Raw genomic sequence first — 27626 nt, 5'->3', positions numbered from 1 at the left:
TCACTACTTATTGTAGGGAAGGGATTCACATCCTAAAAACACTGCCCAATGGGACCCTACACAATTGCTCTTCCCCCTCCTAATACACTCTCTTGGGCCTAGATATCAGTGAGGGGTATTTTGTTTTAGAAGCCAACAGTGAAATATAGTGAGAGGAACACTAGCTTTGAAAATCCCAGCTCCACCATGTCCTAGCACCGTGACCTCAGGCAAGACATTTGACCTTTCTGGGACTCATCTGTAAAACGGAGATGACAAATATTGATATATCTTTGGGATGTTTTAAGAATTCAATGAGTTAACTTTTACAAAGTACTCAGTAAATGATACCACATTGCCTTTTATCCAGTCCTGTTACATGCTAACCAGATATGTGTACTCAAAGCCATGAGCAAAGTGGGTCCATCAAGAATTCCCTATGGATCTCGCATCCCAACTTACAGGTTACAGGAATGTGGGCAATCCTGTCCAGGCTGCTTCTTTCTACAAACCTCACCACAACTATGTGGAATTTCATTTCTGCTCCATTCAGGATTCTTTACTTTGCCTAAAACATATCAGATCAAACAGTCAATGGTACAAACTTAAAATGCATCTTAGACTTTAATGTAATAATATGATATAGTTAGAGAGCATGGAACATTTGTGTGGTTGTCAGTAGTTCAACAAACACATTATCCTACATCCTTAAATCAAAAGTTGAATGTAATTCTAACTCATCAAAAGCTTCACTAAATCTTAAGTTATGAATTGCCTGGAAAAGATAGGTAAAACATCATTTTTACTTATAAAAATGCCACTTTGACTAATGGACACATTTAATTCAAGAAAAAAACCTACAAAATAAGCCTTATGTAAATGGGCCCTTGAATTGATATGGGAATTTCTGCTGTAAGGATCAGAAAGAGGGAATGAAGGAGAGGAATTGGGGGAGAAAGAGGCCGTAAGAGATGGAAAGGACATAAGTCCCCTATATAGTAAGAACTCAACTCTTCTAAAGCTATAAAGCAGGCATGAAAGGGCTATATTTTTACAATCAATGTCACTCTGCATATCTTTAGTGAGCATCTTCCATCAACTTAGCATAGAGGCAGAAAGAGTAAAACTGAGGCACAGGACTCCTCTTTGTCCCAGAGGAATTCATTTTTACTTGGACAATTTATACCCTAAATGACAGTCTGTCCCCAATCCTTCGGCTCTGCTTTTCTCTCTAGCCTGTGTCTTTCAAAACTCTTATTCATGTCCTGACTGGTATGGCTCAGCGGGCTGGGCATTGTCCCATAAAGCAAAAGGTTGCCGGTGTGATTCCCAGTCAGGGCACATGCCTGGGTTGCCGGCCAGGTTCAATCAGAAACATCTGATTGATGTTTCTCTCACACATCAGGTCTCTCCCCCTCTTTCTCCCTCCCTTCTCCTCCCTCTAAAAATAAGTAACTAAAATCTTTTAAAAACAAAACAAAACATCTTTTTCATGCTGTGAGGTTTCATACACCTAAAGGCCAATTTTCTGCACTGCCCTAATCCTGTTTCAGTCCTACTTGTTCAATTGCCTGCTGAACATCTGTGCTTGGGTTTCAGTCACCTCAAACTGCCTACACCTATGGCCAAAGTTAGCGTCTTTCCTCTTACGCTCCTCCCTCTTCAGTGTTCCCCATTTCTTCCAGCAACGCCATCACAACCAGTCACCTTCCTTTTTCCCTTCCATATTCTACTTTATCACCAGATCTTGTGAATTGTCCTACCAAGGATATCTCACCTCATCCTCCCCTCCACTCCTGCTCTAGCCTCACTACTGGCTGGAACCTTATCTCCAAACTACTGGAAAAGCTTCCTTGCCTCTGTGCTTTCTTGCTCCGCTACAGTGTGACCTGATTTTACCCAGCTATCTTTCAATGGCTCCAGCTCTTTTTCCTGACTCTAAATAACTTTTTTTCTCCTTCTCCCAGGGTTCTGCATTAGATCCTTTTTCACTCCCTTCCCACTCAGGTCTCATTTAGGACTCTCAACTGCAACAACTATCAATGCTAAGTCCTGATCTCTCTTCAAATACTAACGGCTTGTTGAACATCTTTCACTGAAAGTCTTACTCCTCCAACTCAACATCTCTAAACTGAACTCATTATCCCCACCAAACCTGGTTCTCTAGATCTGCCCTTTTTTGGTCTTGCTATCACCATCTCCAAAAGCATGAAACTTGGAACCACATTTGGGTTTCTCCTTTTCTCGCTGCTATTAATTCCTGTCTGCCTTTGAAATCTTCTACTCCCCCTTTCTGTCCCACTTTAAGACTGATTATAGATTTTTATTATTCTTCACCTGGATTACTGCAAGACCCCAAACTGTTTAGGCCCCCAAATACTCCACTCACTGCCATGAGTTTAAGCTTAATAAAGAATCACACTGATGCCCCAGTGGCTTCCCACAGCCAGACAACGAGGTCCCAACATCTAAGCCTGGCATCAAGAAGTCAGCCCCATCTTTGGAGTCATCTCCCACTCCTCCACCTTCCTAGATCTGGGCTCCATAATCAGATGACTACCTCTTCATCCAATAGATTCTAAGTTTTCTTGGTTTTTAACTTCTACTTGTGCTATTCTCTTCAACAAACCTTCCCTCATACCAAGATTTTACCTAGTTTAAAGTCATAACTCAACCCAAAGATATTCTATAACTTTGTACTTGTAGTAGAATATCAAGTTAATTGTGTCTTAACTCTTAGACTGTAAGCTCTGAGAAGTCAACAGTCTTAATTCCTCTGTTTCTTCATGGTGCCTGGTACATTAATAAGTTCTCAATAAAGTGCATTAAATTAATGGCCTTCTGGAAGAACAGAGTGGGATAAAGTCATCAAGTAAAATAAGGGCATTATTTGCATTCCCATAGTATTTTATTTTACTCAGATCATCTTGACCTTCACCCCACTTTCTTCTACCTTCACAGGTCTGATGTCTAATTTTATCAGTGAAGGCTTTAACAAGAACTTTAATTTCACTGTGATACTTTATGCTTAGAGCCCTGGCTGGTATGGCTCAGTTGTTTGGAGCATCATCCCATAACCAAAGGGTTGTGGGTTCAGTTCCTGGTTAGGGCACATGACTGGATTTTGGGTTCAATCCCCAGTCCGGGCATACAATCCCTAGTATGGGCTCATGCAGGAGGCGGCTGATTGATGCCTCTCTCTTACATCAACATTTCTTTCCTTTTCTCTTTAAAAGCATTGAAAGTATGTCCTCCAATGAGGGTTTTTAAAAAGCCCTTTAAAATTAGGTAATCAAGCCTTGGTATTGGTCCTATTTGTCCAATTTTCCATTGCTTTCTTGCTTCCAGTTTAATGCTGTCTTTCTAGCAGAACATTCTAGAACATTCACTTCTTCAATTAATATAATTTAGTATCTAATACAGCTCAGATTTTGTCAATAAAACATGTAAGACCAGTAGATTCTGAATAAAAGAGCAGACAAAGAGGGAGAGAGAATATGAAAAGAAAGCTTCCATCCTGGCCAAGTAGCTCAGGTAGTTAGTGTTGCCTGATACACCAAGGTTGTGGGTTTAATCCCTGGTTAGGGCACACACAAGAATCAACCAATAAATACATAAATAAGTGGAACAACAAATGGATGTTTCTCTCCATCCCCCTTTGTCTCTCTCTCTCTCAAATCAATAAATAAAAAAAAATTTTTTTAAACGAAAGAAAAGGAAGCTTCCTTTGGAAGCGAACATTTAGGGTCAGATCTTGAATGATACAGTGGATGAGGATTTAAAGAAAAAAAGGGGAAGAGCATTCTAGATAGTTGAGAAGTTCACCAAGAGACTGACTCTAGAAGTTAAAGAGCTGATGGCCAATGACTGCCTTAGTGAAAGCTGCTAGTTAGGTAATAGGAAAAGAAAAATATGAACCTATTAGTTAGAAAAATAAGGAGAGTTTGCACAAAAAAAAAAAAAAAACCCACAAAGAGCTAGTCATTTCAAGAAGGGCACAGTTAAAAGTGTCTAGCTGTTGTGCTGCCAGAAAGATCAAGAATTTATAAACCAGCCCTGGGTTTGGTCAGGAAGAGGTCACTGATGACTTCTGAATATAGTGTCAGTGAGGTAACAAGGATAGAAGCAAAAATGCAATAGTACAAGAATGGAGACATGCTTAAGAAACAAAGTTTGAAAAATCAACAACCACTAGGTAAAGGTTAATTGTGAAAAGATAGGCAGGAAAGTTGGGGGGAAGACATGTAGGAAATAAGCTAGCAGCAGGAATGAGCATCTGGATCACAAAAAGTTTTTTCCTAACACAGGGGAACTGAGATATTTAAAAACAGGAGGAAGGATTCCATAACTGGGAAGGTACAAGGATAGAATAAGCAATGCTAGTCTACAGAAAATCTCTCTTTATTATAGAAAGCAATGACTGATTCCTTGGATTAAAACAAAGCGTACTTTAATACTACTCTTTCCTTATGCTGCTCAAACCTGGGATATCAAAGCTGCCACAGCTAGAAGTGAGAAGAAGCCCATGTCTATACCCGCCTTTGCCATCTGATCAGCTCTGGTCTAAAAGCGAAGTCCAAGGAGACCAGCACGACAGCTAGGAAGCAGCATAAGCCTGGAGGGCATGACGTAAAGGTTCTTCTCCAGAACAGCCTGCCAAGAGCACCAAAGCCTGTGACTCTAGCTGTGTAATGGACCACATGCATACGATGTCTTGTAGACCCTTGCAGCTTTGAAGTCTTATTAGTAACTTCTAAAATATGCCCAGCAGACCACTTCTCCTGGACTGGGAACTGAAGTACAATGCACGAAGTAGGAAAAACTCCAATGTATGCAAAAAAAACTTACCACAGAAACAAGTGTAGGTATTAGGGACATGTGCAGAAACATTCTGACAGGCAGGGCATCTCCAGCCGCTCTGGCCATCTGCCAAAAACAAGGGAGAAAATCAAAATAATTCCCTTTGAAAAACACACGTAATTTAAAAAAGAAAAACTAAACCTATAGGAAGCCATAACATTGATGCAGTGGTGGTAATTTCCATGTTAAGGATATAGACATTAAAGAACAAATTCACAATACTGATTTCTTTTGCTTAAATACTGCATTTAGGCTTACATTGATAAAAACTTTAGATACAGTGAATCAAGTGAGTATCCATTTTGTTCTTTTTAAATTTGAGATATAAATGACATATAACATTATTTGAGTTTAAGGTGTACAACATGTTGCTTTTATACATTTACATAATGCAATATGATCACAATAGTGCTAGCTAACACCTCCATCCATCCTATAATTATCATTTCATTTTGTATTGATAATGTTCTATTATAGTATTTCTATTTTTTTAAATCTATTTGAGAGAAAGAGAGAGAGAGAATACTGATTTGTTGTTCCACTTAGGTATGCATTCATTGTTTGCTTCTTGTGTGTGACTAGAGATTGAACCTGCAACCTTGATGTATTGGGACGACACCCCAACCAACTGACCTATCTGGCCAGGGCCTGTACAGTATTTCTAATGTCAAGGTAAACATTGTCTGAATCTTGGCTTGAAAAAAATAAAAGATAAAATATTTGAGTACATACAGGAAAACCAGATATCTTAAATTAGAAGAGACATAGCAGAAAGCATATTATTAACATTTGCACTATCCACAAATACTAGTATTCTTTGAGAAAAGACAACAAAATACTACAGAGAAGATCTGTGAAAGGCAAAACCAATTTTAAACATTCCAAGTAGCTTTCTATAAGTTTTCTACAGCAAACTATACAAGAAATGTTCTCTATAGTTGCTACTTAGAGAAAAGCTACCATTTTCAGTAGACATGATGACTGATTTTATTTTACCTTAATATATTTTAATATTGTTATGTTTAGCTCTTTTGAGATCTATAGCTTAATACTGGCCATCTGAAATATGTGATTGAGACAACACACTCTCCCTGTAGATAAAAGATTCAAGAAGAATTAAATGGCATTTTAATAGCTGCACATATCAAATGGGTGAGAATAACTACTCGGAGGAGAGAAATGACTGACCTGCATGAGATGCCGGAGACCTTGCCCATTTCTTTATGCAGTTCAGATGAAACACATGGTAACAGCTCTGACAACTCCACACTGGGGCTGTGACGCGAACCAATTCACAGCACACCATGCACTCATATTTTTCAGTAGTTAGTTGTTCAACCAGAGAACCTGTTGAAAAAACAAACCAGATAAACTCAAACACAGAAAACCAGTCCTTACTATAGTCAACCAAGGATCAGCAAGACATTTGAAAAAACCCAAACAGAGTTTTTAAAGGATGTCTGATTTTGAGCAAGGTGTTTGTTCAGAGTTTGAGGCCAAGAAGAGACAAGAATATATAGAGGCAGAGGACTTAAGAAGTAGACACTCAGGTGGAAATTCCCACAATTGAGGAAACATTCCTAAAAAACTGCCCAGGAACAGACCAAAATAGCCAAATGCTCCTCATCATACAGCTTGAGCATCCACAGGAGCAGCGTGCTCTAAGGCCTTGCCTTACCCTCCTTAATCTGGCAAGCTCTAGGTCTACCAGATCCATGGGTTCAGGCTAGGGAAGGGCTTGTGAGTGGTCAGCTGCAAGGAACCAAAGCCTGGACAGGTTCTAATGACCTATGGTGGTAGGATGGTTCTAGCAGTTGCCCTGAAAGTCTTTAGTTGATTCATTCAATAAAGATATGCTTAGTGCCTACCACAAACCCCACAGTAGGATTATCAGATTGAAGGAGAAACAGTCCCTGGCTCCATAAGCTTGCCATCTGGTGAGAGGGAACAATGTACAGCATCTTAACTATCCTCCCAGATTTAGCCCTGGCTGGTATGGCTCAGTGGAATGAGCAATGACCTGAGAACCAAAAGGTTGCTGGTTTGATCCCTGGCTTGGGTTGTAGGCCAAGTCTTCACTTGGGGACATGTGAGAGGCAACCAATCAATGTTTCTCTCCCTCTTTATTCCTCAAAACCTTCACCCACTTTCAGACTTTTCCCTCAAATATGCTCTCAACAAAGTCTTTCTGTCCCAAGTATAGTCAGGTGATCTCAAAGCTGAGTATATATATATATTTTTTATTTTTCTTTTAAAAGATTTTACTTCTTTATTTTTAGAGAGAGGAGAAGGGAGAGAGAAAGAGAGGAAGAGAAATATTAATGTGTGGTTGCCTCTCGCTCACCCCCAACCAGGGACCTGGACCACAACCCAGGCATGTGTCCTGACTGGGAATTGAACCAGCAACCCTTTGGTTCACAGGCTGGCACTTAATCCACTGAGCCACACGAGCCAAAGCTACTTTTTATTTTTTGAGTCCATATTTTTAGCATTTATTTCACAATGTTATTTTATTTGTTTTCAGGACCAAATAGGTTACAAAAATAAAATAACTAACCTTAAATACACCTGGCCCAGCACTGTGCTAAAGCACTTTACACATATTATGTAATTCTCTTAACAAGGCTGTAATATGAGTATCATTTTATAGATGAAGACACTGAAACTCACTTATCCAAGGCCACAAAGCTACTAGAAATTCAAAATTCAAAATTCAAACTCACTTCTATATGATTCAAAAGCTCACATTTTAATCCTTTGGTCATATTAGCTCTCCTAAGATTACTTTGTTTGTATAATTTAAGGACAAAAAAAGTATGTACACCCAAGATTGCATGCTCTGTGAAGCAGGGACAGGGTCTTCTCTGCCTTGCTCAATGTATTATTTCCAGTTCCTGACATATACCAGGTGCTCAATAAACATCTGTCAAATGAGTAGATAAAGGAGTAAAAGAGTCAAGAAAGTTACATTTAAAAAAATATTCCATCTTTGCATCAAACTCAAAGGGAAGTCCAGGATAATAAGGAGTGGAATACATCTTTCCACTGGATGTGGCAAACAGGAAGCCATTCATGACCTTACCAGTAGCTCTCTGAGTCAGGTGGTAATGATGGTGGAAGACTGAGAAGTAAGTCAAGATAGGGAAAAGGAAAAAAGGCAAACGACTCTTGATCTGACTATAATGAAAAGAAAGGAAACACTACTGGGAGGTCATGTAACAGGGTAAGCTTTTCTTGCAGGGGGTAGAACAACCCTGGGAAGATCTTCGGCCTGAGAACTTGGGATAGTAAATGCAAAAGAATGATGGCAGGAAACACAGGCGATCTCAGAATGAAAGAAAAGGAAGAATGGGCACAGGTGTCTCTGAGTTTGAATAAAGGGAACAAAAAGTTCAGAAAATTACATCTGATGATCTCCCCTTTCTCAGTGAGGTAGGAGACGTGAAGTCTGCTGAGATTGAGGGAGATGGATGTTAAAGGATTGTGGGAGATGAGTGTAAAAAAGGTGTAAGAGTGGAGAAAGTCTGGAGCAGTCTTAGACGAAAATGGAAGGACAGCTGACCACGGTCATATAAGAGAAAATGGGGGTTGCGGAAAGCCAGCTCGGGCTGGAGACCACTATTCAAAAATATTTACAGTACTAAAAACTTACTATTAGTCAGACATTCTTTAGACACTCAAGTTGAACAGTAAACAAAGCAGACAAAAATCTTCTGCCCTATGAAGCTTATTATCTAGTGGGGGAAGATATTTAAACAATAAATTATGAAAATATGTAGCATCATCAAATTGTGGCAAGTGCTATGGAGAAAAATAAACCAGGAAAGGAGGATAGGGAATGCTGACAGTGAGGGGATCTATTTTATACCAGGTGATCAGGGAGGCTCCAGTGGGAAGGCAAACAAACTGCAGCAGCCCCAAATCTGTACTATTACGTGATCACCGGGAACAGCACTCTGTTAGCCAGATCTGGAGGAGAAAAGGTCGATTACGCCAGGGATGGGATTCTGCCAAATGGCTTGGCAGTAGGATAATACATACTTTAAATGACCTACAATAAGACCCGCCTAGAGAGGGAATGAAGATGGGTAGGAGGCTCACAAAATTGGTAGTGGGTGGAAGAAACTGAGGGAGCCAGAAAGACAGGAATTTATGGTCAGAAAGTGGACTTTAAGATTTTGGGGAAGAGATCCAAGATGGCAGAGGAGGCATAAGACTATGATCTCATTACCTGAGTGATTGTCTGAATGTATAGGCCTCACTTAATCCTGTCTGCATCGCTGCCTCCTGAGACTCAACGGTTTGGCTGAACTAAGTGGTTGGGTTTGTGAAATATGGGGTGGTCTGTGAGCTTCAATTTAAAACTGGTTTCTCTTTTCTGTCCTAATGGCTTGGACAGAAAGGGCCCAGAGGTCTGAGAGGGGGGAAACCTAAAATATTTCCCTCAGCCCAAACTAAGTATAGTGGGCAAAAGGGTTTTGGACAAGTGTGACGTGCCTTGCACCCCTTCCTCCAAAGAAGCCTTTTTTTTCCTTAATGTAGGACATTGAAAAATTAATCCCTGTCTTTTGTCATCTAGTGGTTATGGTTTCAATGATGTCCTTTAACCCTGTTGCCAAATCTGTTTCCCCCAGAATACAACAAGTATGCCAGCCTGTTAAACCGAGCATACCGTTCTCTGGGGACAGCCAACTGACCTGGAGTCTGCACGATCCTTCCCCATGTGGGAAGGCCACTCTCCCCTCCACACCTCCACTCTTATTAGGGATTTCCGGACCCATGGGTAGGTAGGACGATGATCATGTGCAGCCTGAAGCAGCTAAAGGAGCACGAGACCTTCGCCCATTGTCCTTTATAAGATTATAAAGGGTCTTAAGTCTGAGTTGGGGGAATTGTTACAGAGTGGGGGGTCCCCACCAAAATAAATTAACTTTAAAAAGATTAGAAAAAAAGTCCAACTAAGCAAACCAGAATAGGAACAGAATCATAGGAAAGGGGATCATTTGGAGGGTTATCAGCTGGGAGGAGAAAGGGGGAGAAATGGGGAAATGGTGCAGGGATTAAGAAGCATAATTGATTGGTACAAAATAGACAGGGGGAAGTTAAGAATAACATAGGAAAGGATGAAGCCCCTTGGACATGAACTAAGAGGGGTGGAATTGCTGGAGGGAAGGGGGGTACTGGGCAGAGGGGAGGGAAGGGGAAAAAAACTGGGACTACTGTAACAACATAATCAATAAAATATACATTAAAAAAAAAAGATTTTGGGGAAGGGGAATCCCCAGGGTAATTTCTCTGGTAGTGGGTATGGAGATGGAATGAAGGTCAAAGTCCTATGGTTAATAAGATCAGAGAACCTGAAGATGGCACAATGCATATGATCACTAAAGTCACCCAGAATAACAGCAAGATTTGTGGTAAATCAGTTCTCAAATTTGGGCATGCCTTAGAATCACTTGCAGGCTTGTTAAAAGATAAGACCGCTGGGCCCCACTCCCAGAATTTGTTTAATAAATCTGAGGTGAGGTCCAAGAATATGCTTTTCTAACAAGTTCCCGGGTGTGGCTGATGGCTGCTGGTCTGGAATTACACTGTAAGAACTACTGTGGTAGAGAAAAGATACAGGCCACATTAATTAATAAATGGGGGCTGGGAAATTTGGAGACTAATTAATGATAAGATAGGCAGCTAAAAGGTGATGTGGCATTAGGGTCAATGAAGCAAGGCTTCTGAAACAAAGAAGAATGATTTAGAAAAGGTTTCTTACCTCCTCCAGCACTACTACCCTAGTCCAAGTTTTCATCACCAACTACCCGAATTACTGCAACAGTCTCCTAACTGGTCCCCTTCTTCCTTAGAGCCTACTCTCCACACAGCAGGCTGAATGCTCATTTTAGAATGTGAGTTAAGGTCACGCCACCCCTTTTCCCAAAACCTTCCAGCTGCTACTCATCTTCTTACTCAGAACCAAATTTAGGAGCCTCACAGAGTCCAGCCCCTGTGATTTCTCTGATCTCCTCTCCTATTCCCCTACCCCTCATTCACTGCTCACAATGCGGCCCTCCCACCCTAGTCTAAACCTGTTTCTTCCTCTGCCTAGAATGCTCTTCTCCAGAGAGCCACAGTCACTCCTGCACTTCCTTCTGGTCTCTCTTCAATTGTCTCCTCATCAAAGAGAGCAATCAACCTATACAAACTAGTGCCCCTGTTCTGCTGTCCTCTTAACCTGCTTTGTATTTCTTAGTTTACCACCCACTTAACAATAAAAATGTAAGTATTTCTGCCTGTCCTCCCTACCAGATTGTAAACCCCATCAGTGCTGTATTTCCAGTAGCTAGACCAGTGCTTGGCACACAGTATTTACTCAATAAATATGAATAAAGTATTCTCAGGAGTATGTGGGAATGTGAGGCCAACAGATTTGTTAGGCAGAACTCTAAAATGGCTTCCAAGATTCCCACCCCAGGGTATGCATGTCCTTTATAAGCTCCTCCCCTTGAGTATGGGTGGAGCCCTTTAAAACGGTCTAGGCGAGCCCTTTAAAAGGGTCTAGAGATTGAAGACACAAGTCAGAGAGGTTTGAAGAATCTATGGCAATTGCTTTCCTATAGGACGTAAAAGCAAACTACTAAGTTGTGAAGAGGGCTCATGCGGTCGGGAATTGCAGGTGGCCTCTGGGACCTGACAGTGACCCCCAAGCAATAGCCAGCAAGAATATGGGGTCCTCAGTCCTACACACGTAAGGAACTAAATCCTACCAACAACCAATGAGCATGAATGAGGGCCCTACACCACAGAAGAGACTGCATCCCTGGCCAACTTTCAGTCCTGTGAGACTTTGAGTGGAGAACTCAGCTAACCTGTATCCAGACTCCTGATCCACAGAAACAGCGACATAATAAATCTGTTATCTTAAGCCACTAGATTTGTAGTAATTCATTATGATGCAATAAGAAATCACTAACCAGCCTTAAGATTTCAGAAATAACTCTAGTATAACATTGTCTAGGTTCACACACAAGTTGAGGTCCGAAGAAGTACTGCCTGTGAAGTAAATCTAGAAGAACTATAGGGCAGTATAAAAGCAGGTCCAGGCAGGTGGTGGCTTCACGTGTTAGGCTGTATGTCGCATTAAACTGGAGGGAGACCAGAATATGAAGGTCCATGAGGAAGAGCTAACAGAATGATCTTATTTAGCCTAGATGAAATAAATCCTCAGGGCAAAATGAGAAGTGTCTTCAAATATTACAAGAAGCTGAATTGCAATGAGGGGGAGGGAAACTGTGAGGAGAAAGACTACGTGCTGTGTGGCTCCAGAGGCCAGAACTTGAACCAGAGGATAGAAAGTATTTCTAGAGCCCTGGCTGGTGTGGCTCAGTGGTTTGAGTGCTGGCCTGTGACCCCAAAGGTCGCCGGTTTGATTCCCAGGCAGGGCACATGCCTAGGGTGAGGGCCAGGTCCCTGGCTGGGGGAGTGCGAAAGGCAACCAACTGATGTTTCTCTTGCATATCGATGTTTCTCTCCCTCTCTTTCTCCTTCCCTTACCCTTTTTCTGAAAACAAACAAAATCTTTAAAAAAAAAAGAAAGCAAGAAGGAAAGAATTTATAGAGAGGAAGTTTTCAGGTCACTGTAGGGAAGAACTTTTAACAGTCAGAACTAAGTACCTACTATATTCTAAGAGCTGTGTTAGGCAATAGGGATACAAAATTGAGACCACAGATACAATCTCTGCTTTTAAGGAGCTTACAGATTAGTGGAGGGCACTGACATAAACAAATGATGGTTTCCAGGGTAACTTCTATAACAGAAGCACGTAAGACTATATTTAAAGGACAGACGTGTTACAGGGCAGAAAAGGTTAAGTCTATCTGTAAAGGTGAGAAAAAGTTTCCTGGAAATGTGACAAAAACTAGCTTTTGAAAAATGAGTAGGAATTCACAAGCGAGCTGAGTGGTAGACGTTCTAGACAGAGGGAGCCACATAGGCAACAGCATGGGAAGCTAAAATGACATTGAGTCCAGGGAATAAAAGTGATGGGGACCAAGGCAGCAGAAGATGGGGGTGTGGGGTAGGGCAGAAGCCAGAATCTACACGTGATGAGAAAAAGTGAACAAAATTAAGTGGGGGTGGCGGTGGGAGGGTGACACAGTTCACTGTCTTTTAGAAAAGTCGCTCCCTGATACTGGTGTAAGAGATGAACCAAGAGAAATTAGAAATGGCGAGATTAGTTAGGAAACCTTGCAGATGAGCAGACAAAGGATGATGCAGGACTTGTGCTTTCACGATTCAAAAAAATCCTGTTACCAAACGTCTATACCACCCATGGATGGATTTTTCAAAGCCCTTACAAAATTCCTTATTTGCAAGGAAAAAAAAATCCCTTATTTGTATTTGCTTATGATATGAAAACTAAGTAAATGGTTACCTACTGGAGAGGGGAGAAGATGCTGGCAGAACCCAGGCAGAATAAAGCGACAGAAAGAGACTTTACTGTGTACCTTTTTATACTTCCTGGTTTCTAAGTTGTGTGAATATATTACCAATTCAAAAACTTAAAATCAGAGAAACAAAACATTTCCACCCATCTAGGTAGATTTACCTGTGTGTGTTTCCACATTCTTTAGCATGGGGTTCTGTTTGCCTCGGAGAAAAGATGTTACTTGAGAATCCTGCCTCCTTATAGATTTCTCCAAGTTAACCCTTTTGGAAGACTTGTTGATGACTGCCAAGTTCCCATTGTCATAGGCAGATTTTGCTGGTCTTTCATAAAGATTATCCTTTGGCATAGGGGTCATGTTGTTTCTGAGTCCTGCATTTGTGTGTCGTTGGCCCTCCTGTTTTAGTGGATTCCTGCCTGGGCGTGGCCTGGCCCCTTCCACTTCCCAGGGAGGCCTTTTCTGTGAGTGTCTTCTCTGCTCATTACGTCTGGCCCCAGACCCATCCAGTATTCCTTTTTTAAAGGATGCATCCAAAGAGTCAGGTTGGATAACCACCACAGGCTTGGAATTTTCAGGTCCGGTATCTTCAGGTTTAGGAGTCATTCTGTTACCCCACTCACATTTGAGTTTCCCCTTGACTTTTGGTCCTCTACCATAGCTGTATAGGAATTGGGTTGCTTTTTTTGGCTTTGCTCCCCTGGGATCTGCGCCAATAATTTCCTTCTCACCTTCAGCAGGGCTGTGCTCTCTGGGCTTTGTCCCACTCTCTGATCTGGCCGCGCTTTCTAAGCCAGATGCATCTGAGGTTTGGTCAGTTAGACTCTGTACTCTTTTGACTCTGATATGCTGCTTTTCACTTCTCAATTTCTGTCCAGGTTGATTCTGAAAGCTCTTGAGTGATTTATTAGAAGCAGAGGATTGCAGAAAAGGCTGTTGATTCTTAGGCTTGCTTCCTGAAGAATAACTGTGCTGATGAATAGCATAAATGTCATCATAAGGGACTTGCCTGGAAAGGTGACATGGAGGTGGTGAACTGTAATTTCTTCTACCAATCCTATTAGAATCTAGTCTTCTTTGACTCCCATAATTTAGACCAGAATTTTTTCTCTCCTGAGGAATGAACTCAGAAGCATCTGTACTGAATTTAAAAGTACCTAGGACAAAAGAAACAGACATGCCAGTAAAGAAATTAATCGGTCAACCATGAAGCCCATAAGACTGTAAACCATATCTAAAAACTATTTTCCTATGGATTTTGTATAAAACAGGCTCTTAGTAAGAGCCTATGTCTCCTATGAAGGTGACGGAAGACTGATTATCCCATGTGCAGTAGCCTCACCAACAGCCACCACCAAGAGTTGCCAAGTAAAACTGCTCACCTGGGCCATCAGGCATTATTTATACATGCATTAATTTTATTAAAAAATTTAAGGTCAACAAATAGTTCAGAGTTGAGAAATCAGTCAGCAGGTTCCATGTGGTCTTCCAAAATTCTAATGTAGCATTGCGTATTATCAAGTGAACAGGCTTAGGAATCAGCCAAAATAAGTTTAAAGTCTGGCCCTCTAACTTAAGCTATGAGCTTAGGGATATCACTTAACTGCTTTTAGCCTCATCCATGACAGAAGTTGATAATACTATAGATACTACTTAGCATAATGAGTACATTAGTTCCCATCTCTTCCCCCCAGGAATATATTAGGGTGGCCAAAAAGTTCATTTAGTTTTTTCCATAAAATAAAAGACACATTTTAAATATTCACCAATAACTTCACTGATTTGGGTATTTTGAGTATATTGGCTATCTCAGCGTGGTATAACATTGATTGTTCTCAATTTGATCACTATCAACTTCAACTGGTCTACCTGATGATGGAGCATCGTCCAGCGAGAAATCTCCAGCATGAAACTTCACAAACCACTTTTGACATGGTCAATCAGTCACAGCACATTCTTCCATACACTGCACAAATCTTTTTTGCATTTCAGTTAACTTTTATCTTTCTTGAAATAATAAAGCATAACATGCCAAAATGTTGCATATTTTCTTCCATCCTCGATATTAAAATAGCTACACAAAAATTCACCAAGTTTGATGTTTTTAAAAAATGCACACTGATATGACAGCTGTTACAATACAATCTAACAAAATTGTTTTGAATGACGTTAAAGACAACTAAGTGCTACTAGAGCCATCTTATGGAAAAAATCAAACAAATTTTTTAGCAAACCCATATTTTACGTTTTCCATACATAACCTCTGTAATATAATCCAGAGTCCCAGAGTCTCAAAAATTAAGCATATGCCCCTTTGACGCACTCATTTATTCTCACAAGATGCTTCTTTGTATAGTCAATTCAGTTCCTATACTAAATGATTTGCCTAAAAATACAAAACTAGCCTTGGCTGGTGGCTCAGTGGTTTGAGTGCTGGCCTGCGAACCAAAGGGTTGCCGGTTTGATTCCCAGCCAGGGCACATGCCTGGGTTGTGGGCCAGGTCCCAGTTGTGGGTGTACAAGAGGCAACCACACACTGATGTTTCTCTCCTTTTCTTTCTCCCTCTCTTCCCCTCTCTCTAAAAATAAAAATAAAAATAAATACAAAATTAATTAGTAGCAAAGTCAGAACTATACTCGTCTGTAATATATAGAACATATACCATGAATTGACAGGGCCTAAAAGATAATAGGTTTAAGTCCCTGTCTATTAATTATTGTGTCCTTATGCGAGTTACTTAACCCCAATTTTCTTATATGTAACGGAGATAGTAATAATTCCTACATTAAAGAGTTGCCATGAAGAGTAAAACAAGTTAGTGACACATATAAGGTGGTTAAAATGGTGCTTTATTATTGCTGTTATGATTACAGACTATCTGAAACACACAGACCTAACCACTGATGGATGGACACAATTCAAAGCCTGGGGGGTTTCAGGTTTAATAATAAGCCTGTTAGGTACTTTATCATGCATTTAACGTGTGCCAGGCACTATTTTAAGCACTTTGCGTGTGTTAACTCATTTAATCCTTACATTCCTGTTGAGAAAACTGAGACACGGAAAGAGTAAGTAATGTGTTCAAGGCCACAGGGGTATTCTAAAGCAGATTCAGAATTCCATAGCAGGCTACGTGATTCTAGAAACATGCTCTTACACTATCACTATGGTACACTGTCAGAGGTTGGGCAGCTAGTACCATAGAAACATACACTAAAGAACTGAACAAGCCCTGGGCGATGTGGCTCAGTTGGTTGGAATGTCATCTGGTAAACTGAAAGGTCATGGGTTCAATTCCCAGTCAGGGCACATACCTAGGTTGTAGGGTTGCAGGTTCAGTTCCTGGTCGAGGCACGTACAGAAGGCAACCAATCAATGTTTTTCCCACAGCGATCTCTCTCTCTCTCTCTCTCCCTTTCTCTCTCTCTCGCTCTCTCCCTCCTTCTTTCTTTCTCCCCCCCCACCCCCTCTCTCTTTCTCTCTCTCTCATCAATAAATATATCCTCAGGTGAGGATTAAAAAAAAAACTTTGACTTTGTAATATTAAAAAAAAAAAAAGGGAACAAGATCATAAAGGTCATAGGGGCAACCTCTCATTCAATCCAGGATTTGTTCTGAAAGCTTCCATACAGGCAGAATTCTGAGGATGGGGTGGAGGGCCTTACAAAATGGCAGGAGGATTAGATTAGACCAATTCAGAGAGTAGCAGAGGTGTCTGGAAACCTAACAGATAAGTTAAAGGTAGGAATGGATAGATTAGACCAAGTGGGTATTGTGTAGTCCTTTCCTGTGTGAAGAAGCAAGGTTGGAGAGAGGGGCAGAAAAAAGTCAGTAAATAGCCTGGTAAAGGATGGTGTTTCATGTTAGGCAGGAAGGAGTTGATACAACTAGATTCTAGACAGGGCAGCACCTATTCATATAAAGTACATGTTCCATTAGATGAGGCAATAGGCAAAGCCCTCAGAAAGACCCTTAAGAGATACGAGGAAGGGAAAAAGGGCACATGAATCAGGAAACTGGACCTGAGACATAAAGGTCTGAAACTGCACCCGCCCCCCCCAACTATTTAAGTGGCTGGAAGTTACTCAGTAAATGGAATTGTCACACCAAGTGGCACCCTAGATCTAAGATTACACGGCAGCATGGTAGGTGTCCAACAGGTGGGTGCAGCAGAGTAAACTGTAGACTATAGAGTCCAGAGACAAAGCTGGCATTGGAGTCTGCCCATGCGCAGAAAGATAGCTCCTGGGACCAAGCTGCTGTTTGAGGACAGAGGCAGGCAAGAGAACTAAACCTTGATTGGGGATGGAGGTGTGGGTTAGAGATCACAATGAAATAAGAACATGGAATAGAAACTAAGGCAAAAGCAAACTCAGACACAGGAGAGGGAGTGGAGAGATCTTTGGAGTAGTGGACTTTGTTTCGGTAGATGTGGCGGAGGAGGCTGTAACCTGGGGCATGACACTGTTGGCCAAAACTATGACTCACAACTAGTCCCACCCAATTCTTCCTCAAACACAGAAGGGTATAGAAATGGGCCAAAAGTAAGCACAACGATGAAAAGATAAATGAATCCACTTTTTTTTTAAAGTTTATTTCTTGATTTTAGAGAGAGAAAGGAAGGAGAAACATTGATTTCTTCCACTTACACATTTATGAATTGTTTCTTGTATGTGCCCTGAGGATTGAACCTGCAACCTCGGTGTTTTGGGACGATGCTCTAACCAGCTGAGCTACCTGGCTAGGGCTAAATGGATCCACTTGAGAGGAGATGGGAAAAGAATTGGTGGGAAAATAACACAACACCAGCCTAAAAAGGTTCCCACCTGCCAGGATGATTTAATATCTAAATCAGGGCTGCTGTATACCAATGCTGTGTTTTTTCCAACTTTCTGACCAAGATCCACAGTAATAAATAGGTTTTACCTGCCACCCAGTACACAAATACATATATACTCTTCTTAGTACCTAAACAGCAGGTAGGTGGCTGAACTAAGACTCAAATGAATGACTGCTTACAAAGCGCATGCTTCAAATTGCTGCCGTTTTTCAAAAAGAGTGGGTCCTGAAATCAAATCAATGTAGTGGGTTGCAGCAAGTAATTTTTCAATAGAAATAGAAAATGGAGTGTATTGTGATAGTAAGGAAACACCACTGCTTCCTGAAACGTTTGCTTCGCTTTTATATTTATATTTACATGTATGTGCACTGAGGTCTATCAGTAAAACGTTCCTTTTCGGTTTCTGTCCAAAAGTTTGCAAAACAAAGATTGAAGGTACATTCTTAAGGAAAGGAAAATGGATGTTATAGTAACAACGAAACGAAGCTATCTCTATACACAAGAGGCAACAACGGGGAGAGGAAGTGAGCTAACAATTATGGAACAGGTAGAGTACAGGGCGGGAGCCTTCAGAATTAATCACCCCAATTGACAGATGAAGAAAACGACTCAGTCACACTGCGAGAGTTTGTGGCAGGCTGGGACTGGAAACCACAAGTGTCCGACCTGCGCCGCTGCATCAGGACCCACGAATACACCTTAAGCACAGCGCGCAAAGCCACTACGCTCCGAGAGCGTGCCTGTCACCGACACCCGCTTGTCGGAGATCAGTGCACCAGCTGCCCGGGGAGGGCCGGGACACCCACAGCAACTCCAGGGCAAATCCGCTCTCCTTGGATACCCTGCTATTGGGCTTCACGACCTAGTCAAGGATAGTCTAGAACTCCATAAGCAAGACGCGTAGCGTGGCCCTTCCGAGCCACTATCCCCAACCCTAGTCCGCGCCACTCCCGCCACACGAATGACCCAACCCCGAGCTTCAGCAACTCGAAAGGGACCCACTCTCACGCGGGCCAGAACAGTACCTGAGACCGGAGGTGCCTCCGCCATCCCGTGAGCGCAGCAACACCTCAAGTGAGCTCTGCAGTCCACCAAGCGCTGTCACCCGGTCACGTGCCCTGTACTTCCGGCGCCGCGGGAACGTTCTCATCAGCGCGCCCGACGGAGTTTGCGCGGCCTGAGGCAACTGTGCTGTGCTCCCCTGACGTCAGACAGTTGCGCCAGGCTCCGGGCGGAAGGAGGGTACAACTGGGTCCAGGGTGCAGGGAATGCGGGCGTAGTGCGGGCTCTCAGGGAGTTGCGTAGTCGTTGTTCTTGTTTCTAAGAATCATTGTGCTTACATGCTACTTATTCCCTTTTGCCTTGCAACCTAACCAACTTCATTTGGTCTTCTGGAGTCAACTCAGATATCACCTTGTTCCTAGAGTAGTTCAGGCTTCGGGTTAAAAAAACAAAGTAGTCAAAAGGCAACATTGGGGGAAACTATGCAAAACAAGGGGTAATATACAAAGAGCTCTTACAAATCAGAAAAAGATAAACCACATGTTAGAAATGGTAAAGACCTCACCCTGGCTGGTGTGGCTCAATGGATTGAGTGCCGGCCTGTGTGCCAAAGGGTTCCCTGTTTGATTCCTACTCAGGGCACGTGCCTGGGTTGCTGGCCAAGTACCCAGTTGGGGGAATGCAAGAGGCAACCACACATTTATCTTTCTCATGATCTTTTTAAAAGAAATGGTAAAGACCTTGAACCAGCAGATGACAAAACAAATACACAAGGATACAACATGAGGGAAAGTTTGGAGGCACTGATAATTTTTAAAGTATAAATATTTAAATGAATGTGTGGAGTGTTTTGTTGTATTATTAAATAGAACACAATGTTTAAGTGTGAAGCATCTACATTTTGTAAAGTCACTGGTCCAGGCTTCCACAAGAACACAAAATAGATTTATTCATTCACACGGTTTAATACATACTTTGTCTCGGGCATTTCTTTAAGTGCTAGAGGTAAACGGTGAAGAAAACAAACATGGGCCCTGCCCTCCTGAAGTGCATTGTCTAGTAGGGGAGATAAAAACTAAGTAATTTAGGCCTGGCTGGTGTGGCTCAGTGGGTATCCCCGTGTAAACTGAAAGGTTGCTGGTTTGATTCCTGGCCAGGGCACAAGCCTGGGTTGTGGGCCAGGTGCCCACTTGGGGATGTGCAGGAAGCAACCAGTGATGTTTCTCTCTCTCTCTCTCTCCCTCCGCTCTCTCTAAAAATAAAATCTTTTAAAAGATGAAGTAATTTATATTTACAAATTAATAATTTGTAAAATAATTTCAAATTATGCTGATGTTATGAAAAAATTAAGAGCTTGAAATGTTCAAGGTATTGAGATATTTGCTGGAGAATAGTGAGCAAACGGAATGACACAGTATGAAATTGGAGGTGGGTAAGGAGATCATGCAGGTCACCTGCAGATCATGATAATGAATTTTATTTCAAGAGCAATAGAAAGTTATTGAAAGATTCTAAGCAAAGAAGTGGAATGTGACTTATACTTAAGGATTTCTCTTGCTCCTAGGGGAAGAATGAATTGTGGGGGAGCAAGAATAGAGCTGGGCAGACCAGTTACATTTTTGTATTATGCTAATGCAGAATATGAAGGTGGCCTTGTTAAGAGTGACAGTTAATGTGGAGTATATTTGAGATATAATCACTATACAACTTCCAAACTTTCCCCCAAACAACATGTGTGAAGTGCTCTCATTGTTATTTTAATTTGTGTTTCTGATTACCAATGAGTCTGACATTTCTTAGTGACCTTTTTGAGTTTCCTTTTTAAATTGCTTGTTCATATCCATTGCCCGTTTTCCTATTGGGCTTGCACTATTTTTCTTGCTGATGCTTTCTTGTATGTTATAGATATCAATTCCTTGTCAGTTTTAGACATTTCAATTTTTATCTTCCATTAAGTCTATTAATTTTTTCCTTTTTTTGAACATAAATCCTTAATTTTAACAGATAAGTTCACCAAACAAACCTTGTTGTCTGTCATCTTCAGAAATTACCAGATGTATAAGTTTGGGTCCATTCAGGAGAGAGGAACCACACAGTAATTTTAACAGAGAAGGTTTTATTTATTTATTTAAAGACTTATTAACTATAACAAGGGATTGGAGTAATAAGGATTGGCTAGTAAAGAATCGAAGGAATTCTAAAAGAAAACAGCATTAGCAATATAATGAATAGCTGCTACCTGTAAGGTTGATTGAGTTAAAGTGTCCAATAAAGATCTTGTTAGAGAGGATGTGCCTGTGGCTCACTATGGCAGGGAAGCCACTGTGGTACTTCACTGGCAGAAGTTGCCAAAAACCTACCTTGAAGTTTGCTGGGGAACGTCATTTACAGAGAGGTGTCTCACAAGAGGCACTCTACTACAAACTACCCCAGGGGGGATGCCCGAAGTTTCAGGCTGCTGATCACTATACACTGAAAACACCAGCTGCCAAAGAAGCCATGTGCATAGCCCGAGCCAGAAACTGGAGAAGTTGCCCAGAGCACAGAAGCCGGCCTAACCAGAACACTAGAAACCGGAAACAAAACCCTTTTTACCTTCAATATCTCTCTGGTGCCCTCTACTGACATAACTTAATACCTGCGAGCTGGCAAAGGAGAAATATTTGAAGGGCCCAAATCCATTTCGCAGAGCAGGCTAAAAGGGTAAATTTGGAACTGAAAGGCAATAATTTATTACTGGCACAGTAGGGAATCTACTCATTATTTTCAAAACTTGTAAAAATGGGAGTAACCAAGCATTTATCCTGCCTTTCCTGTACAAGCAGTACTTCACGCAACATACCAAAACTTATGACAAGGAATGAAAGCAGTGCTCAGAGAGAAATTTACAGCTGTAAATAATTACATCAAAAAGAGGTCCAGCCCTCGTTGGTGTGGCTCAGTGGATTGAGTGCCAGCCTGCAAACCTAAAGGTCACCAGTTCAATTCCTGGTCAGGGCACATGCCCGGGTTGTGGGCCAGGTCCCCAGTTAGGGGCGTGCAAGAGGCAACCAATCAATGTATCTTTCCTACATTAATGTTTCTCTCCTTTTCTTTCTCCTCCCCTTCCTCCCTTTCTAAAGATAAAGAAATAAAGTCTTTTAAAAAAAAAACTCTTAAAAAAATTGGCTATCAAAACATGAAATATACATGGAAGAAACTTAGATGCATATTACTAAGTGATAAAAGCCAATTCAGGAAACAAAATAAATAAATAAATAAATGAGACAACATCAAACTAAAGAGTTTTTGCACAGCAAAGGAGACCATCAACAAAATAAAAAGACAACCCGTGGAATGGGCGAACATATTTGCCAATACATCTGATAAGGGATTAATATCCAAAATTTATAAAAAACTTACAAGAGTCAACATAAAAAAAATACAACCCAATTAGAAAAGGGGCAAAGGACTTGAATAGATACTTCTTCAAAGAAGAAGTACAGATGGCCAATAGACATATGAAAAGATGCTCGACATGACTAATCATCAGAGAAATGCAAATTAAAACCACAATGAGATCTCACCTCACACCTGTCAGAATGGCTGTCATCAATAAGTCAACAAACAACAAGTGTTGGTGAGGATGTGAAGAAAAGGGAACCCTGTTGCACTGTTGGTGGGAATGCAGATTAGTGCAGCCACTGTGGAAAGTAGTATGGAGACACCTCAAAAAATTAAAAATGGATATGCCTTTTGACCCAGCAATTGCAGTTCTGAGAATATAGCTAAAGGAACCCAAAACACTAGTTTGAAAAAACATAAGGACCTCTATGTTCATTGGAGCATTATTCACAATCACTAAGATACAGAAGCAGCCCAAGTGTCCATCAGGAGATAAGTAAATAAAACAACTATGGGGCATTTACATAATGGAATACTACTCAGCTGTAAAAAATAAAATTTTACCCTTTGTGACAGCATGGATGGACTTGGAGAACATTATACTAAGGGAAATAAGCCACTCAGAGAAAGACAAATACCATATGATTTCACTTAGTTGTTGAATATAATGAACAAACTGAACTAACCAGCAAAACAGAGACAGACTCATAGATAGACAGCAGGAATGACAGCTATTGGGTGGCAGGGGAAAGATAGGGAGTGGAGGGATCAAGCAAAAAGGAAAAAGGACTCATGGATATGGACAATAGTGTGGTGATTGCAGGGAGGAAGGGGGTAAAGGAGGTTAAATGGTAATGAAAAAATACAATAAAAATATTTTTTAAAAGAAGCCAATCTTGATTATTGAGACTTCTGGCCAAGATGGAGGCGTAGGAAAACACACTTCGTCTCCTCACACAACCATAAGAAGGATCACGACTAATCTCAACACAAAAAACAACCAGAACTGCCAGAAAATTGAATTGTATGGAAGTCCCACAACCAAGGATTTAAAGAAGAAATATTCATCCAGATGAGTAGGAGGGACGGAGACAGGGATCCAGGGCAGAGAGGAGACAGTGGCAGTGGTGGTGAGGCAGCAGAGGTGGATGGCAGAACAGGCAGTCCCACATTCATGTGTGCAGATAAAAGCTGAGAGAGTCACCTGGGGAGCGGTTCCAGCCTCAGTCCAGACCATGCAGTCCAGGTTTCCAGCGCTGGGAAAATAAAGCCTCATTGCTTCTGGATGTGAAAACCAGTGGGAGTTGGGGTGGCTGAAGAAACTGCCCATCTCTCAGTGTACACAAACCCACCCACTCTGGGACCCTTCTTCAGGGCAACAGCTAGAAGGGCACCGGTCACATATAGGAAGTAGGTGAAGTGACTGGAAAAGAGGCAAGTGCTGAGCAAGCAGCATTGTTCCCTCTCTGGCCCCTCTCCCAAATATAGTGCTGCAGACTGGTGAAATGGGCCGCCTCTGCACTGGCGAATGCCTAAGGCTCCACTGCTTACAATGTAGCAGGTGCACCAAAACAAGGAGTTAATGCAGCTGTACCTAATACACATAAACAAACACAGGGAGGCTGCCAAATTGAGGAGACAAAGAAATATGGCCCAAATGGAAGAAGAGAACAAAACTCGAGAAAAAGAACTAAACAAAACAGACAGACAACCTATCAGATGCAGAGTTCAAAACACTGGTGATAAGGATGCTCAGAGAACTCATTAAATATGGCTAATGCATAAGGGATGGAATGAAGGCTACACTAAGTGAAATAAATAAAAATCCACATGAAACCAATGGTGAAGGGAAGGAAACCAGGGTTCCAATCTGATCTGGAACAAAAGGAAGAAATAAACAGTCAACCAGTACACAATGAAGAAACAAGAATTGAAAGAAAAACAACAACTAGGAGATACTTAGGAACCTCTGGCACAACTTTAAACATGCCAACATCTGGATCATAGGGGTGCCAGGAGAAGAGGAAGAGGAAGAAATTGAAAACCTGTGAAAAAATAATGAAAGAAAACTTCCCAAATTTGGTGAAGGAAATGGAGATACAAGCCCAGGAAGTGCAGAGAATCGCAAACAAGCTAGACCCAAAGAGGGCCACACCAAGACACATCATAATTAAAATGTCAAAGATTAAAGATAAAGAGAATCTTAAAAGCAGCAAGAGAAAAGATAGTTACCTACAAAGAGATTCGTATAAGGCTATTAGCTGGTTTCTCAAAAGAAACTTTACAGGCAAGAATGAACTGCAAGTATTCAAAGTGATAAAAAGCAAGGACCTAGAGCCAAGGTCCAGCAAAGCTATCATTTAGAATGGAAGGAAAGATAAAGCGCTTCTCAGACAAGGTAAAGCCAAAGGAGTTCATCATCACCAAGCCATTATTATGTAAAATGTTAAAGGGACTTATTTAAGGAAAAGAAGATCAAAATTATGAACATTAAAATGACAACAAACTCACAACTATCAACAAATGAATCCAAAAAAATGAAAACAGAAGAACTAAGCAAACAACCAGAATAGGAAGAGAATCATAGGTATAGGGATCATTTGTGGGGATATCAGCTGGGAGGGTGAAGGGGGAGAAAAGGGGAAATGGTGCAGGGATCAAGAAGCATAATTGGTAGGAACAAAATAAGGGATGTTAGGAATAGTATAGGAAAGGGTGAAACCAAACAACTTACATATACGACCCATGGACATGAACTAAAGGGGTGGGATTGCTGCAGGGAAGGGGCTATGGGAAGAAGGAGGGCAAAGGGAAAAATATTAGGACAACTGTTACAGCATACTCAGTAAAATATACTTAAAAAAGAAAAAAAGAAAAGGAAGTTCCAGGTAGGGGAAACTACATAAGCAGAGGCCAGGAATAATGATGTATGACTTGTTTATTTTCTCTGAAAAGTTTCCACATTTATTTACATGCATTTAAAAGTTACTCCAAGAAATCATTCTGCCACCCTGTTTAATATTTACAGGTTTCTTGGTTGGGAATAAAGAATCAAAACACAGCAAATTTAAGTAATTTACCCACAGCCCCTTTATCTCCCATGTAGTCACTACAACAGGGCTTGCTGCCCTTTCTTCATCTTGCCTTTCAGCCAAAGAGCCAAGATTGCACAGGCAGCAGCTCAACTATAGTCACAGAGTTTGCTTTGATTTTTTCCATCCATCGGGTCATAGAGGAAGCTGCCACCGAGCCTGACAGAGTTGGCACTCAAAAATGTGGAATGAATTAGTTTGAATGAGGATTAATAAGTAGTAGTTAAAGCAAACAATTAAGGAAGACCCTTAGTGGAGGGGGCAATGTTGCCGCATTGACAAGCAGGGTTTTCTAAAAACTTCCTGCAACCATTTGTTTACACACATCTTAAATTTATTACAAGATATTCAAAAAATTTTAAACAGTACAAGAAAAATATGAAGTGAATGGTTTATGACACTAAAAACTATATTTTAAAAAGCAAATCTGGGAACTGAATTCCCTTATGACTCCAAGGCTCTGGTTAAAATGCCTTTTTTTCTATTGATGTTATTGGTATGATTTTCACTTTATTCTATTGATGTCCTCTCCTGCAAGCCAGAAGTGACTTCAGCAACTCTGTGAAAACCAGCGATCAATTTCTTGAGATCACTGATGTCTGAGAAATCTAGTCAGTTTTTCACAAGGAATTGGCTTTTGCTCAGCTTCCCTCTCTCCCTACGGTAAGTAAACAGGTGTCATTGTCTCCTCCGCATGACCTTTTACACCATACTTCTCCTCAGGAGTGTCTAACCAGGACAGGCCCAGGCTCTGGGCTCTCGAGAGTACTAGTATGAAGGGAGCCGCTTGGCTGGCTCTTCTCCCTCTCATCTGGGGGAACAGGCACCTGCTTCACAGGAGACGACTCTGGGGTCTGGAAATCAGGTGCAATGAACATAAAAGTTTTTAAGTACGTGTGCTGGCAGTTCCCCACAGCTTTGGGGACTGCGCATTGGAACTAAGGGCTTTCTGGATATGCTCTTTTCTGAACGACTGGGGCACTCCTGGAGTAAGGGCCTCCCAAGCGTGGTTGAACTGGAAGAACGCTGTGGACTCTCAAATGTTAGATGTAGAAACCTGGAGGCGGTAGATTTTCGACCTGAATGTCTTGCCTGGTCTCGATGATGTCGTTTCCGTCTCCTGTTGGCTAGGAGCCAACTTTCTGGTGTTGTATCAAACTGAGGTAATACGTAGGAAGTGATGGTGTTGTGATCAACGGGCTTGCTGGGCACCTGTCTAGTGTGGGTGATGGGAAGCTGCGGCGATCCACAATGGTTTGGGGCCCTCCAGTGGATGTTGGTGGAATTGCAGCTGGGCTTTCTGGGAAGTTTGGCGGCGGTTTCTTCTGGGAGACAACAATAGGTGAGTGAAGAGCAGTTAGGTAAGGGGAGAGGCTCCAGTTCCAGCCCATACCTAGTTTGCAGGTTCGATCCCTGGTCCTAGCACAAATAGGAGGCAACCAATGATGTTTCCCTCTCGCATCGATATTTTTCTCTTTCCCTTCCTCTCTCTCCGCCCAGTGGCGTCCGGGCCGCTGATCCCCCAGCTGCTCCGCGTTCGACCCCTGCCCGCCCCCCGCCCCCCCCCCCGCCCCAACGCAGAGACAAGGGCCGGGCCGATTGGCCATGACTGTATGATTGATGCGAGGTAACTAGAACCAATTATTAGGACATAAAATTAAAAAAATATAACTTGGCATGGAAAGAGGCTGCAGAGAAATATTCAGGACTCTGACGATTAAGTGACAGGAACCTAACTCAAACTAGTTTAGGCAAAAAAGGGGATTTATTGGCAGAATCCTCAGCTCACAGGATTAAAGGAAAAGTTGTAGAGTCTTGGAGCACTCTGGGAATATCAAGGATTAGAAGTCAGGGCTAAGTGCCATGAGGATTCTTTTATTCTGCCTCTTACCTTGGCTCCTCTCTGGTCTCAATATCTCAGAGTTCTTGTACTGACAGTTTTAAAAAAAAGAAAAAAAGCATTTCCCCTAGTTTACATTTAGAAAGTTTGAGGGATAAATTTCATTGGGCATAGCTGAGTCACAAACCCACT

At 41.6% G+C, this 27626-nt stretch overlaps 1 protein-coding gene and 1 pseudogene across 4 annotated transcripts in view; both read right to left on the bottom strand.

Annotated features, from left to right (window-relative positions):
* Positions 1–19224, bottom strand: part of NFX1 (nuclear transcription factor, X-box binding 1) — a 63597-nt gene extending 44373 nt beyond the window's left edge. For 3 of the 4 annotated variants that reach the window (XM_090274273.1, XM_090274274.1, XM_090274275.1), the window contains exons 1-5: positions 19142–19224; positions 13440–14432; positions 6028–6186; positions 4828–4905; positions 442–547 (exon numbers count right to left, since the gene is read on the bottom strand). In XM_090274273.1, coding sequence (XP_090130399.1) covers positions 442–547; positions 4828–4905; positions 6028–6186; positions 13440–14432; positions 19142–19166 — 1361 coding nt within the window. In that variant the 5' untranslated portion in view covers positions 19167–19224. The remainder of the gene's footprint in view (positions 1–441; positions 548–4827; positions 4906–6027; positions 6187–13439; positions 14433–19141) is intronic. The other variant, XM_090274272.1, reaches the window with a different exon arrangement.
* A 6899-nt stretch (positions 19225–26123) lies between these two features.
* On the bottom strand, positions 26124–26924 carry LOC150013301 (RAD9, HUS1, RAD1-interacting nuclear orphan protein 1 pseudogene; annotated as a pseudogene).
* Between the last annotated feature and the right edge of the window lie 702 nt (positions 26925–27626).

This window comes from Furipterus horrens, unplaced genomic scaffold (assembly GCF_987537825.1).
Source record: "Furipterus horrens unplaced genomic scaffold, mFurHor1.1.pri manual_scaffold_4, whole genome shotgun sequence".
NCBI classification, from domain to species: domain Eukaryota; kingdom Metazoa; phylum Chordata; class Mammalia; order Chiroptera; family Furipteridae; genus Furipterus; species Furipterus horrens.
The sequence above is the reverse complement of the archived record's forward strand: the minus strand, read 5'-3'. Positions and strand labels throughout refer to the sequence as shown.